The 13,757-nt window shown below is 46.7% G+C and overlaps 1 protein-coding gene across 1 annotated transcript in view; it reads right to left on the bottom strand.

Annotated features, from left to right (window-relative positions):
- LOC309574887 (UDP-glucuronosyltransferase 1A6-like) overlaps nt 1-13,536 on the bottom strand; it is a gene marked incomplete at both ends in the record, with an annotated part of 40,713 nt that extends 27,177 nt beyond the window's left edge. The window contains one exon of the mRNA XM_082284868.1: nt 12,688-13,536. Coding sequence (XP_082140994.1) covers nt 12,688-13,536 — 849 coding nt within the window. The remainder of the gene's footprint in view (nt 1-12,687) is intronic.
- Nucleotides 13,537-13,757: the final 221 nt, after the last annotated feature.

Below are 13,757 nucleotides of genomic sequence, written 5' to 3'. Positions count from 1 at the left end.
ATTTCTAAATTATGAACGGGTGGGTCTATTAAGCAAAGAGATTCCCTGCTTTTAAAAATCAATTGTGAAAGCAAAACCAATTCATGTACAGAATTACAGACGCACAAAGCATTAAACATTCATGTAGTTTACCACGGCAATCACTGACCTGAGATAATGGCTTTTTCTCTCCGCAGTTTAGACCTTCAGTAAAAACTATGCTGGGCATCAATGGCATGGGATACTCAAACACAAAATCCATTCTTCCAAGCCAAATGGATCCATGGCATAAGACCTCCTTCAGTGTTACTTGTTTGTGAAGAACACTGGAGGCCAGAAGTTCAAATGGCAAATAGGCAAAACTGCCAAGAAAGGTATCTATGGACTTCAGAACTGAGTTTTCCACATGCTGGACAAACGTCATGTGGCCTGAGCTGTCCGTAAACGTTCTTGGGACGTAGGAAGGCAGGTCTGGGCACTGAGCAACCTGCAAATCTGAACTGCACGGAAATCCCTGCAGAGGGAAAACAGACGGGACAGAGAGATGCAGAGCCAGGATTTGTCTGCATGGTACAAGAGGATCCGTGAGAACAGCGTCGAATTCACTGCTTTGGAGATACTGCATCAGATCCCTGTTGTGCAGCAAACTGCCGCAGGAGGAGGTGTAGAGATTGGAGATGAGCCGGACTTTCTCAAGGAGAGCAGTAATTCTTTCACAAAAAGGTTTTCTCTCAAACAGATCATTCCCGAGGGAGTGCACGCGTGCTCTCATCTCTTCCCTGCCTAAGGGCACTGGGTACCTTTTGAGGGTGTGATATTCGGATGCCTCCACGCTTGAGTTCACTTCTGGTGCCACGGTGACAATTTGGTGGCCTTTCTGGCTGAGGGCCACCAGCAGCGAGCGCAGGCTGAGCCAGTGACTCTCATCCATGGGCACCACCAGCAGCTTCCCACCGCCGGCCGAGCACAGCAGGGACAGGAAAAGCAGAACGGAGGCTGAGGAGCTGTATTTACCCACAGGAGCCATGTTCCTAGAAATCCAAACAGTGCATCCGCCCCGACCTAGCAGCTTTTAAATACAGCCACAGCTCCCTGCCAGATTTCCACATTCCCCCTTAACGACCCGGCTGCTCCAGCAGAACCATTCACTGGTAACCATTTAAGGCATTGATGAACCATTGAAGTGATAAATGAATTTGGGTTGGGCAGAACTGGGCTGGGTATGTGAGGCTCCCTTCCGCTTCAACCTGTGCTGATTGATGTTAGATTGAAAGTAAAATAAAATTTTGGCTTTGCCAAAATAAAACCCCAAGAATAGAGCTGGCACTTGAAAGTAACCAGGCTTGCTGAAAGCAGGTATAAAATGCTTTATTTCTTTCCTTCTTTTTGAGAAGCATTTTACAGCTGCTCTGAAATGCTTGGCGAGTTTATGTTTAAAATTATACAACTGTGCCACTCTACAGCACAGTATCTGTGTAAACCCTCAGGAGGAGGCTCTGGGATTCACACACGGCTCAGCACTGGAGCCAGGAACACCACCAGGTACGAACTGCATCCACTGGAGGAGCAGACGGCTTTGCATCAGTGAAGGAAAACCACTGAGCTGATGCCGTCACGCACAACACTCCTTGTTCTCACCCTGATCTATCTCTCTCCATCATTTTCTCCTCTCAGGAGCAATAGGAAGAAATCAGGAGTGAACAATCAGTATTTCCACAATAAATATATATTCCTGCTGGACTATGATCTTTACACCCTGGGGAAAAAAAAAAAAAAAAATGAGAGAGCCTTGCCTGCGGAGAAGAGTTTGGTTCCAAGCTGGAGCTGCTCCATGGCTTTGCCCGCAGGCAGGACGTCCTGCTGCTTTCCCAGAGGATCTGCCTGGCATTGTTCCTGAGGAGCTGTTAAGCAGCTCTGATGGACAGAACAGACTGGGGAAAGCACTGCCCTGATAAGAGGGGCTCGGGAACAACTTGCAAGAGACTTCTGTGAGAAAGCAGAGCAACAGAAACAAACAACTCAGTGCTGGCATCAGGGACGTGCAGGAGTGAAGCAAAGCCCGAGGGTAGGGCAGGTTGGCTCTGGGGAAGGTGGAGAAAGCAAATCTCTTTTCTTGTGAAGCTTCTCTCCTTCATGTTCACAAAAGCCTAAGAATCTGAGGGAAGAGTAAGAGAAGAGTGGTGATAGCAGGAGGAATCCATTCCCGAGGGCTCTGGGAAGGCTGGCAAGTGAAAAAAGTTCGAGGGAAGACGAGAGGAGAGTTTGTTGATTTTCAAGTAATGTTCACAAAGATAAAACTTCATCCTTTTTAGGAAACCAAGTGATTTATTGGTGAGACAGCAGGATGACACTAACTACAGATCCATCATTGCTGAGGAGAGTTCCCTACTCCTTTATCTCCTCTTCCACCTAATCCCTGGCTGACAGCACAAGCAAGCACAAATACACATTGCACGCAGCTAATGTACATCCTGAGCACCACTGAGCTACTCAGGGGCTTTTTATACCACGGATTCCCCAGCAACCATCCATCAACGTTTCCCCATCCAAACTGGATGCCTCCTAAAATTGCAGCTGAGATTTCAGCTCTTTGTCATGGAAAGCTGTTACACCAAAACCTACACACAAAATATGAGCTTTTGACTCAAAAGCTGCAGGTGCATAAAATAGAACGTGATGCTCTTGCACATCACACAGTGAGTTACTTTTCTGACTAGATAAGCAGCTAATGGTCTTGGAGAAATATTCTCCTGCCTTTTACGTGAGGCAAAGAATTATTGGAAGAGCTGTTATAACTCACCAGCCCTTTTTTCTTGCCTGAGGATTTGTGTGCCTGATTTTGGCGGGAATTAAACACAACACAGCACATGACGGCCTCACCAAACAAAATCCCCATGTTGAGCAAACCCAAAGTAAGGAGGTGGAACGACATCTTGTGCTCCTGGCCTGGTTTTTATGTGGATTGGCTGTACAGAAAGTCTTAAAATAAATTATGTCCTTAGGTAGAATCTCAGAATGGTTTGGGTTGGAAGAGACCTTAAAAACCATCCCTTTCCACCCCTGCCATGGGCAGGGACACCTTCCACTGTCCCAGGCTGCTCCAAGCCCCAGTGTCCAGCCTGGCCTTGGGCACTGCCAGGGATCCAGGGGCAGCCACAGCTGCTCTGGGCACCCGGTGCCACGGCCTCGCCGCCCTCACAGGGAAGAATTTTTTCCCAATATCCCATCCAATCCTGTCCTCTGGCAGTGGGAATCTATTCCCCTTGTCCCATCACTCCAGGCTCTTGTAAATAGTCTCTCTCCAAGAGAGAGATGAGATACATCCCTATCAAATACCTCATTGGATCATGCAGGTGTGTGACTGCCACAACCCTTCCCAGCCAGCCACTGACCTGAGATAAGGGCTTCTTCTGCCCACAGTGGATGCCTCCAATGAAAACCATGTTGGGCATGACAGGCATGGGATACTCAAAGACAAAGTCGATTCTCTTCAGCCAGACAGATCCATGACTTAAAAGCTCTGTCATTGTCACCGGCTTTTGGAGGAACTCCGAGGCCAGCTCTTCGAACGGAGCATAGGCAATACTGCAGCTGAAAGACTCGGAAAGGGCAATCAGGAAGTTCTTCACCCTCTCGGAGAACGTCATGTGGTCCGTGTAGACCGAGAACATGCGTGGGATGTAGGAGGGCGGGTCCGGGCTCTGAGCCGCATGAACGTCTATGGCACACGGAACCACCCGCAGGAAGAAAACACTGGGGATGGAGAAGTGCAGGGCAATGATCTGCCCACAAGGTGACACGGGATCCGTGAATATGACATCAAAGTGACTGTCTCCAATGTACTTCATCAGCTCCTGGTTGTACAGCAAGGACTTGCAGGAAGCTTGAAACATGGCCCCGCTCTTCCGGTAATCTCCCAAAACCTTCCAGAATCTCACCAGGAAAGGTTCTTGGCTGAAACATCTTGCAGCAGTGGAGTGTATGTGTTCTTCTATATCCTCCCTCTTGAACGGCACAGGGTAGGTTTTCATCTTGTAGAAATCCGAGGAATCAATCAGGAGCGTGCTGTCTGGTGCCACAACCACGATTTCATGCCCTCTCTTGCTCAGCTCGACCACCACTTTCCTCATGCTGAGCCAGTGGCTGCCCTCCATGGGGATCACCAGCAGCTTCCCGGCACCGGCCGGGCTCAGGAGGGACAGGAAGGGGAGAAGCAGTGCCACCAGCATGGCATGGGCTGTGCAGAGAGGAACCCTGGCACAGGAGAGGCCGGGGTGCTTTGCCGGCTTTTGTAGCCGTCCTCCACCTCTGCCCTTCTGACTCACCTCCCATTTCAGGTCCGCACACCTTAGCACGCAACAAGGTCGTGGCAAGTAATAAATGATTATGAAAGGTTCAGAGAACGTTTGGACTTCAAAGGAGGCTTTGTGTGAGCCAGGAAAGGTGTGTCACCTTCACACACGCCAGGCTAAGGTTATTAGGTCAATGCCACCTTCTTCCCTCAGCAGGAAGGGAAGAAGGTTTGTGGCACTTCTTGCCACTGATGCCTTAGGTTTTAACTTTTCCACTTTTCACATCCTGTACTGCCTGGTGTGTGACTCTGAAGTTTCTCATAGCCTGTTGACTTCTGCTCTCTCATGCCAGGCAGACATAACAAAGCCTCTCCAAGGACACTCAGACTGTCCTAGACCCAAAAGTATAAACCAAAAGCTTCTAAGGGGGGCAAGCGGAGGGAAGATTAAATTATTAAACTGAAGCTTTAATTGGAGAATTAACCCTGCTATGAAAATGAACCAAACTTAAAAAGTGTGAAAAGCTCATGACCTGTTGACCATCTTGGGGTCCATTTTGGCAGTAGACTCTGGCTCCCCAGGGGGTACCTTTGAAGGCCTTTCAAATAAATACCTCTTTTATTCCCTTACTCCTGTCCAGTCTCTGTTTCTCTCAAGGTATCACCACCAGCCCATCACCCCCAAGGTCTGACAACAAAATGCAGGGAAAATCCATGGAAAAAAATGCACCCACGGAGTGGGTGGGCAGAAACACTGCTGACCACACATGGGAGGATTGAGCCTATAAAGAGAGCCCTGAAATTACTCTTTTCCATCAGTGCCACTGAAGGCTGACAGAGTTGTCACAGACTGAGGTAATTTAGCATTTTTGAAAGCATTTTCTTTTCTAATGAAACTGATGAAAGTTGTACAGTGAAGCATAACTTATAGTAAAGATAAATATGAGAAATCAGTGTTGCAATACCTGGATTTTGGTTTTGTTTGGGGTTTTTTTCAGTAGCCAAAACCAGTTGGCACCCTTGAGAGAAATTAGTTTTTCTTTATGCAAACTTGCATTTTTTCGAAGATAAGCAGCCAACAGAAAATCTTTCCTCATCTCCCTATATACCTTTCACCTAACCCCTTATCCTATCAGGTATAAAATGAAGTTGCAAAAGAGCAGTTCACCCTTGTACTGCAGATAACAAAAACCAACACCACCTTCCACAAAGTCACGAGTCATTCATGGCCAATGAAGGGTCAGTTCATGATGCCAACCCCGTGTGTCCAGATCCTTCTTGGTTATAAATTGCTGGGGGTTTAATGCTGGTGTTTACCGCCCATAAAAGTTTATAAGCAGGTCAATATGGGAAACAATTTCCTTCTCCAGTGTATTCCAGGCTCTTTGTCCTTGCTGGAGCTTTCTTTCCCATGCAGTTTCTGCATGTTCCTTCCTAAGCCTGGTGGGAAACCTGGGACTTTGCTGAGAAGCTGCCCTCCAAAAGGAACAGCAGCTCCATCACCCACACTGATCCCAACATGGATTAACTTAATGGGAATTTTCAAGTAGCTCAGAGGAAGGAGATGTACAGAAGATCGTCCACAACCTCAGACAAGGCTGCCAAATGAACACTGGAATGTTGGTACACAAAAGCCCAAAGAGAAATTTAGAGAAGATATCCATACCCAGAAAAGCTTAAAACCTAATTCAATAGCCTACAAAAGTAGGGGAGGATGGAACTGAAGATAATTTCTTTTTGGGATTAGATACTGACACCTTGACAATAAAGGCAGATGGAAAGGAATCGATCTGGTTGATGGCTGTGATAGGAAATGAGTAAAATCTTCAGTCCTATAACCTCCATTGTGGATGAAAGGAGAAGGGATATATGGAAGTATGGACAGACAGTCCATGAGACAGCTGGGAAAGGAGGACACCAAAATTCTTCGGTTCAACAAAGGATCTTATCATTTCCATAAAAGCTACACGTCACCTAATTAAGCCCGATAAGGCTTTAGGTTTGCCAGGATGTGATATAATCTGAATGCTGGATACTAGGAAATAACATTTCTGCATCATGCAGGATTTCTCTCTTTAAGCACCAAGCTGTTGTCAGTCAGGATTTGATGTAAGGATGTGAGTGACATCCCCTGCCCAGGATGGCAGGGAGTTAGAATGAGATAATCCTGAAGGTCCCTTCCAACCCAAACTGTTCTGCCATTCTATGATACATTTACATTTTTGCCCTTTCAGTATAAAAACGGAATTAAAGTTTGTACCTGAGACAGTTTTTTCTTCTGAGCACAGTTAATCCCTCCGATAAATGCCATGTTTGGCATCACTGGTCTCGGGAACTCAAACACAAAATCGTATCTCATCAGCCAGAAAGATCCACGGCTCAGGAGTTCTGTCGCTGTCACTTTCTTTTTGAAAACCTCATATGCAAGTTCTTCAAAGTTATCATAGAGAGGCTTACAGTAAAAGAGCTCCAGCAGATGGACCAGCATGTTCTTCACCCTTTGGGAAAACGTCATGCTGTCTGAATTATCCAGGAATAATCTGGGGACATAGGAAGGAGGGCTTGGACACTGGGTAGCAGCAGAATCCATCCCACAGGGAAAGCCCCGCAGGAAGTAGACGGAAGGAATGGAAAGATACTCAGCCACCAGGGGCCCACACATCAGGATGGGATCCGTGAAAATCAAGTCAAATTTGCTCTCTTTCAAGTACTGCATCAGCTCCTCGTTCTGCAGAAGGCTCTTACAGTTGGTGAAAAAGACTGAGGAGATTTCTATCGTGCTTTGATACGAGGTGAGAACAACATTCAGAACAGATTGTTCAATAAAATGAGCATTAACGTAGGTCTTGAGCACTTCACCCAAGTACTCGTCTGTGTAAGGTATTGGATACACTTTCACTGTGTAGTTCTGAGGCTCCTTTGACTTCATGTACAGACTGGTTGAGGGTACAAGCACAACCACTTCGTGCCCCTTTTGCTGCAGTTTCTCCACTACTGGGCGCATGCTGAGCCAGTGACTCCCATCCTGAGGTACCACCAGGATCTTTCCACCTTCAGCCAGGATTAAAGACGATGTCAGGAGGAGAAATATCCATGTACCACGGTAACAAAGAGCCATTTCGGTGGCAGTGAATCAGAGAGCTCTGCTCCAGACAGATCCACACAGTCCCTTATATGACAGTCCATGCAACTAAGCAGGGAATTTATTTGCCACAGAAATTAATATTTAACTTCCCAGTACAGTTGTGGTTAGCCTGCGACATTGCAGATGTTTGTGGAAGGGAAAGGAAGCCACGTCCTTTGTAAAACATTTGTACTTTCTGTTAGTGTGTAAGCTTGGAAGTCTGTCAGTACATGACACTAAGAGCAGGGGTGTCATGTTGTAAAAATAATTGTGGTTAAAACCATTGACCTGGTAAATAGTGGGTGAGAAAATAATAAAAACACACCCAGCAGAATGGCTGCAACTCCATTCCTGAGGATGTTAAATTCCCACCCACTGGAAGCAGCCAAACCTGCACCTCTTACGAATATGTCACAGCCACCAGGATGCACCACGAAATCGCAAATCCGAGGAGAACATTCCTGATTGGCTTTCTTCCTCCTGGTACCACACCAAAACAATGAACTAATTGATGGATTCAGGGCGAACAAAGGGAAAGGAGGCCGGCACAGGGACACAAAGAAGGAGTCTTGGTCTTTTGAAAACCCTTTTCACGTATTGTGAGCAAGACAAAATCCAGGAGGAGGTGTGATACCTTATACTAATCCCACTGGTAGCGCACACACACACGGAAATCCCCCCCAGGCAAACCAGGCTGCTGAGCTCTCCTCCTCTCGCAGACACAGGTGAAGCAAACAACCACATCCAGGTGCCTCCGGGACCTCTTCAGCCAGGAGCTCCTTCCCTCTCCCACATTCCCTTCTGAGCAGCCCAACTTTGATGAGGAGAGATCCTTTCCAGATTAAATTAGCCAGCAAGTCTGTTGGACCTGTGGGTTTGAATCCACTCACAAGGAGGCAAAAACAGTCCCTGAAGTTCACCTTTCCTGAGGGAGGAACTGATTGCTGAGGTGTTAAGAATAAAATTAGGTGCTAACAGCCCTGCTTGGGTTTGATTAGGGTGGTGTGACCCCTTGCTTGCTGCCATTCGCTGCAATTCCCTGGAACCCTGCAGTGAACCGAGGCCCTCAGGGCTTTGCTGCAGGAATATTTTGTCTTTGAGCGAGTAAAAGCAATGCCAGAGCGAAGTCTTTTGGGTGGTGCCAAGGAAGAAGTCCTTGTGGTGAAAAACTATCATCAGCACAAAGTTTTTCCTGTTCTTTTTTTAAGTGGTGGTGGAATTCCCAGCATCCTCAGTCTGGAGAAACAAATCCTTACAGCCTTAGGCAAAGGGATTTTTCTCCTAACACCCAGAGGGTGCTGGGACTGCCCTGAGTAGCTTCACTCTGTCACACTGGACAGGGAAAACCAATTTCTGGAGACGCCCAACACAGGAGAGGTGGGAGAGGGCACAGAATGAAAGCAGGAGACTGAAGAGATTTACAAAAATTTCTCAATAAATGCAGGAAATCTGGATGCAAAGGGTTTATTGCAACTGCTGTGACAAGAGCTGACCAAATGAACTTGGAAGCTGCTCCTTGGTGCATTTTTTACTCTGGACTCAATCTGATTTTCAGTAGCAAAACCAGTTGGCTGAAAACAGCCGAAACAAATTCATTCCCCTTGACTATAACAGAAACAGTCTCGTGACAGGATGGCCACACTTTCTTACGGACTCCACAGACTCCCTACTTTTTGTACCAGACCATCAGAGCAAAAACCGTGGGAAAAGTGAGGCAGCAAAAGAAAGGGCAAGAGAAATTAGAGATGAAGGGAGGACAGACAAAGAAAGGAGGAAGTTCTTATATTAACTCAGGATCAGCTGAGGTCAGATCTAAGCTGGGTAATTATTATTGAGAAAATTAACGGCCAGGCTCATTTTTTCAAGGCAACAGGTAAGTTTATACGTGTTTGCTTTTCATTATGAGTAGCAAAGGGCACCTGGACCCCTCTCAGCTCGGAAGGGTGTGGTGGTCGTTAACAGCTCCCGATTTATGTGTAAACAAAGAGCTGAGGAACTGAGGATTCTGAAGGTGAAGGCCCGGTATCTGCATGGAGGAAAGCTTTCCCCACTGGATACTAAAGGACACCAAGGCTTGGGTGGGCCGGGACTGCAGGTGCTTTCCTCTCAGAAGTGATAAAGCTTGTGAGGGTTATTCCAGGGAGCCTCTTGGAGCTGGTAGGGAGGGATGGAGCAGCCTCTCCAGGCTTATCCATGGAGGAATCCTCGTGTAATTGAACCCAGACCCTTTTCTTGGTGCTAAGCAGTGTGTGGCAAATGCAGGTCGGTGGCTGCTGATGGGAATCTGCCTGATCCCCCCTCAGGTTTTTCGCAGTGTGGAGATGCACTAACTTCAGGGGAAAAGCAAACGGTAAAAGCAATTATAGGAGTTGGAAAGGAATCGAAATTTTTGTGAGAGCAATAAGCAAATCACAGAACACAGATCATTTCCAGGGCAGTTGTGTCCTAAGCCATAAATAGAAACCTTGTGAAAAAGAGAGGATGTGATCCTGAAATTAACGGCTGTATCCTCAAGGAAGGGTGACACTGAAGGCTGCTCAGGTAACTTTCATTGGAACATTTCCTAGCCCTGACTTCTGTAGGGAAAATACCAATTTATTTGATATTTGTATATCTGATACTCTGACAAGCTTTCTAGGTTTTTGTGCACAGACCTCTCTCAAATATTGTACATACCTTGGAGAAGGTGTTCTAATTCAACCAGAAGACAGAGTTCTTGCAGAAAGGGAAACTGAGGCAGCAGCTCCCTCTGATAGGAGGGGATTTTTGTTGAAAGAACTGTGTTTTACAGCTTCCTTCAATATCTCTTCTGTAAAACATGGGAGATGCAGGGAACGAGAGGAAACGAGGCGACAGTGGGATGAACTGCTTGGATAGAGCAGCACTTTCAGGCTGATTCAGTTTAATTGCATCTTTGGAAGGACCAGGTAGAAATGTCTCCTTATCAGAGCTTCCCAGGTGCCGCTGGCTCTGGCTGGAGGGTTTTAAAACAGGACCTGTACTCTTAAGCCTTGTGCTGGAGGGAAAAATTTGTTTATTCAGTAGCACTTTTCATTACTTGAGGAGCTACCTACTTAAACCCGGGGTTAGTTCAATGTTTTCAGTTCAGCAGTTGTTTCAGTAAGTATTGGGAGGTTTGGGTTAGAAAGAACCAGGGAGAACTTTGGAAGGTGGCTGCAGCTTAAATTCCCGAACTGAACTTTGCTTTGATCGAATCATGCTAACTTTGCTTTGCTGAGCTGGCCAAGAAAGCAACTTTGCATTGACCCTGGCTAAAGATGAGATTGTCACCAGCGTGTCTCAGGGCTCACAGTTTGAGTTTATTTGCAATGTCACCACCAGCCTTCAGGTACTTCTGGAGTCAAGATATTGGTTCTGATTCCTGCCAGCCTTGTGTTAAACTTCGTTCACTTGAAGAGTTGGCAACTTGGGATTTCTCTGCCTGTTAACGAAGGTGTAATTGCTGCCGAGACAGACGCCCATGCAAAGTGCAGGACAGGAGGAAATCAGCCTGAGGCAGCTTAGCCAAGGTGTAAATGCAGTTTGTGTTCCCCCAGGCCCAGCCCTGTGGTCTCCTGTTCCCCCACAACCTCTGCAGTGATCCTTACGGAATTTAGGATTGAATTCCCAGCTGGATACGACACGTAGGGCCACTTCTGCACAAGCGTGAGCTCCTTCAGCTCAGAGCAGCTCCTCCACAGGAGCACGCTGATACAGTGGAGAGGAGCTCTTACCTGGAATGAGACCACAGTGCTCCATTCCCCTGCCTGTGGAAAACTCTGGAAGTGGTGTAACAGAAAGGAGTGTGGATTCCTTGTCTGATAAAGAATCTGCATTTTGAATCTCTTCTTCTCTCTCCCTCTCCCAGTAATCCTTTTTCTTTTCTTACCAGTTGAGCAACGGGTTCAATAGGCTTTGGGGAACTATTTGTTCTCCTAGGATTATGTTTCTGAACAGTAATGAGCAACCCAGGGCTTTACCAGTGTGTGTGAATAGGCAGATTTCATTTCTCCCTTTGACTCACTTTACTCTTGTTTGCACTCTGCTGCTGGGCACTATTCAAAGTAAAATAGGAGAAATTCCCCTGCTGTCTGTAGAAAGCGTAGCTAGGAAAGGAGACCGAAGAAAGGAGAAATGCAGAAGATTTTTCCAGGTGTGGAACATGTGATTTTCACCTAATGGGAGTGTGAAGACAGGAGCCGGCAGGGATAAAACGAGGGCGAGATGTCTCTGCCCTTGTGGCAAAGTTACAAACTCTTTGCAGCTCTGAGATCTTCAGGATATAAAAGCAAAGAGTCACATTGTGCAACCAGCAGGAATTTGCATCTTAAATCTCAAACGAGTGCCACTCTCAAGAGCCCGACGTGAGAGGATGCCTTAGATATAATATCATTCTAATATTCTACTTTATAATATTATTCTTTGCCTTATTTATCAGGTTCGGAGGGCTCTTCATAAGGCTGTCAAAGAGCACAAAAGAAATCTGAAATAAGAAAGAAAAAGCCCACCCCTTCAGCTCAAAGATATAGTGCAGAGATATTGTGTGGCCGCAATTCAGAAGCGAGGGAGCAATTTCCTAGGAAAGAGATTTGTGTCCTGCTTTGTGCCTGGAGAGAAATGCCCGGTGTTATCATTTTAGAGATTACACGGTGACTATCCAAATAGATTGAGATTTCTGGATTAGCTTTAAAAACCCTGCAAAAGAATTCTGGTAAAAGCAAATGTCAAGGAATAGATACGAAAATTTATCCGAGTTCTGCATTCAAGCGTCTTTCACCAAATCCACGACTGTAAGGTTATTTGTTGCGATTTCAACGTGACATTTATGTTTCACCCCCACAAACAGGAGTAACTTAGCACAGACAGCCTGTTTGGAAAGAATCTGTCATGAAAATACAACTAAAGTGAATAAACTGATGCTGATGAGCCTGGAGTTAAAAACAAAAGATGACTCTTGGGTTTTTGGTCAGATGAAAGAAATAGATGTCAGGTTCCATTAAAATGAAATCAAAACTGGATCTGGTTGGTGGATAACACACACTCACTGAGGACAGTAATTTCCATCTGGTAGATGAAATCCCTTTTTGTTGGTTTTGTTAGAAAACCCTCATTAATTCAAATAAATCTCTATCGAGGTACTTTGATTTCAGCCTGTGGAAAACAACTGCCCAAACCTGGCTGAATTAAATCATTACCAGAAATTTAAAAAACAAATCAATAGCGATAAACTTCCTGAAACAACACAGTGGCTTTTCAACGGAAAATGTACAGTTTGGAGGAGAAGGAACATTACCTTAGGCAGTGGTTTCTTCTTGGCACAGTTGATCCCCCCAACAAAGACCATGTTGGGCATCACTGGCCTGACGTAATCGAACACAAAGTCAAACCTCAGGAGCCAAATGGCAGCGGAGTTCACGATGTCCATGAGGGACATGTCCCTCTGAAGAACTTCTGAGGAAAGCTTGAGTGCTTCTCCATAGAAACCATTGCAGTAGTCAAGCTCCAGGAGGGAAATCAGGGCGTTTTCCACCCTCTGGAAAAAAGTCATGCGGTCCGAGTTGAAGGTGAACAGTCTCGGGATGTAGGACAGAGGGCTCGGGCACTGCGGGGCTGCAAAGTGCAGGTTGCACGGGAATCCCCTCATGAAGAACACAAAGGGCAGGGAGAGATGATGGGCCAGGATGGGCCCGCACATGAAGGCCGGGTCCGTCAGGATGGCGTCAAAGCTGCTTTGGTTGAGGAACCTCAGGGTCTCCTGGCTGCGGAACATGTCCTTGCACTGCCCAAAGAAGGTGCTGAAAACGTGCACCGAGGCCTTGTACAGTGCCAGGGCATTCAGGGGGAAAGGCTTCTCTGTCAGGTGCGTGGCGACGTATTCCTGAAAGGAGTTATCCAGCTCTTCCAGGGTCTGTGTCACCGGGAACGTGACCACCTTGTAGGCCTGCGTCGTCTCTATCTGCCAGCTCACCTCGGGAACCACCACCACCACCTCGTGTCCTCTCTCGCTCAGCTTCTCCACCACTTCCTGCATGCTCAGCCAGTGGCTTCCCACCATGGGCACCACCAGGAGCTTCCCTCCGTCCGAGAGGCCGGGCAGGAGGAGGAGGATGGAAATCCAGGCACAGCAAAGCCTCAAAGCCATGCTGCTGTGGCCACAGTAGGGGCTGTGGAAGAGAGTCCTGCAGGTTGTAACCTGAAGATACTTTGGAAAGCAACTGATGAGTGGATGCTTTGGAAAGCAACTGATGAGTTGTACTTTGTGATAATCCTTTAGTTAATGATTCACTGCTTTGAATTGTGGGTGGTTTACTGTTTTGCCTTCTCCCTCCTCCCTTGGAAAGCCAGATTCGGTGACCCTCTCAG

Source organism: Coloeus monedula (assembly GCF_965178545.1).
Source record: "Coloeus monedula genome assembly, chromosome: 7".
Lineage (NCBI taxonomy): Eukaryota > Metazoa > Chordata > Aves > Passeriformes > Corvidae > Coloeus > Coloeus monedula.
Note: the sequence above shows the minus strand (reverse complement) of the source record. Positions and strands in the feature narration are given on the sequence as shown.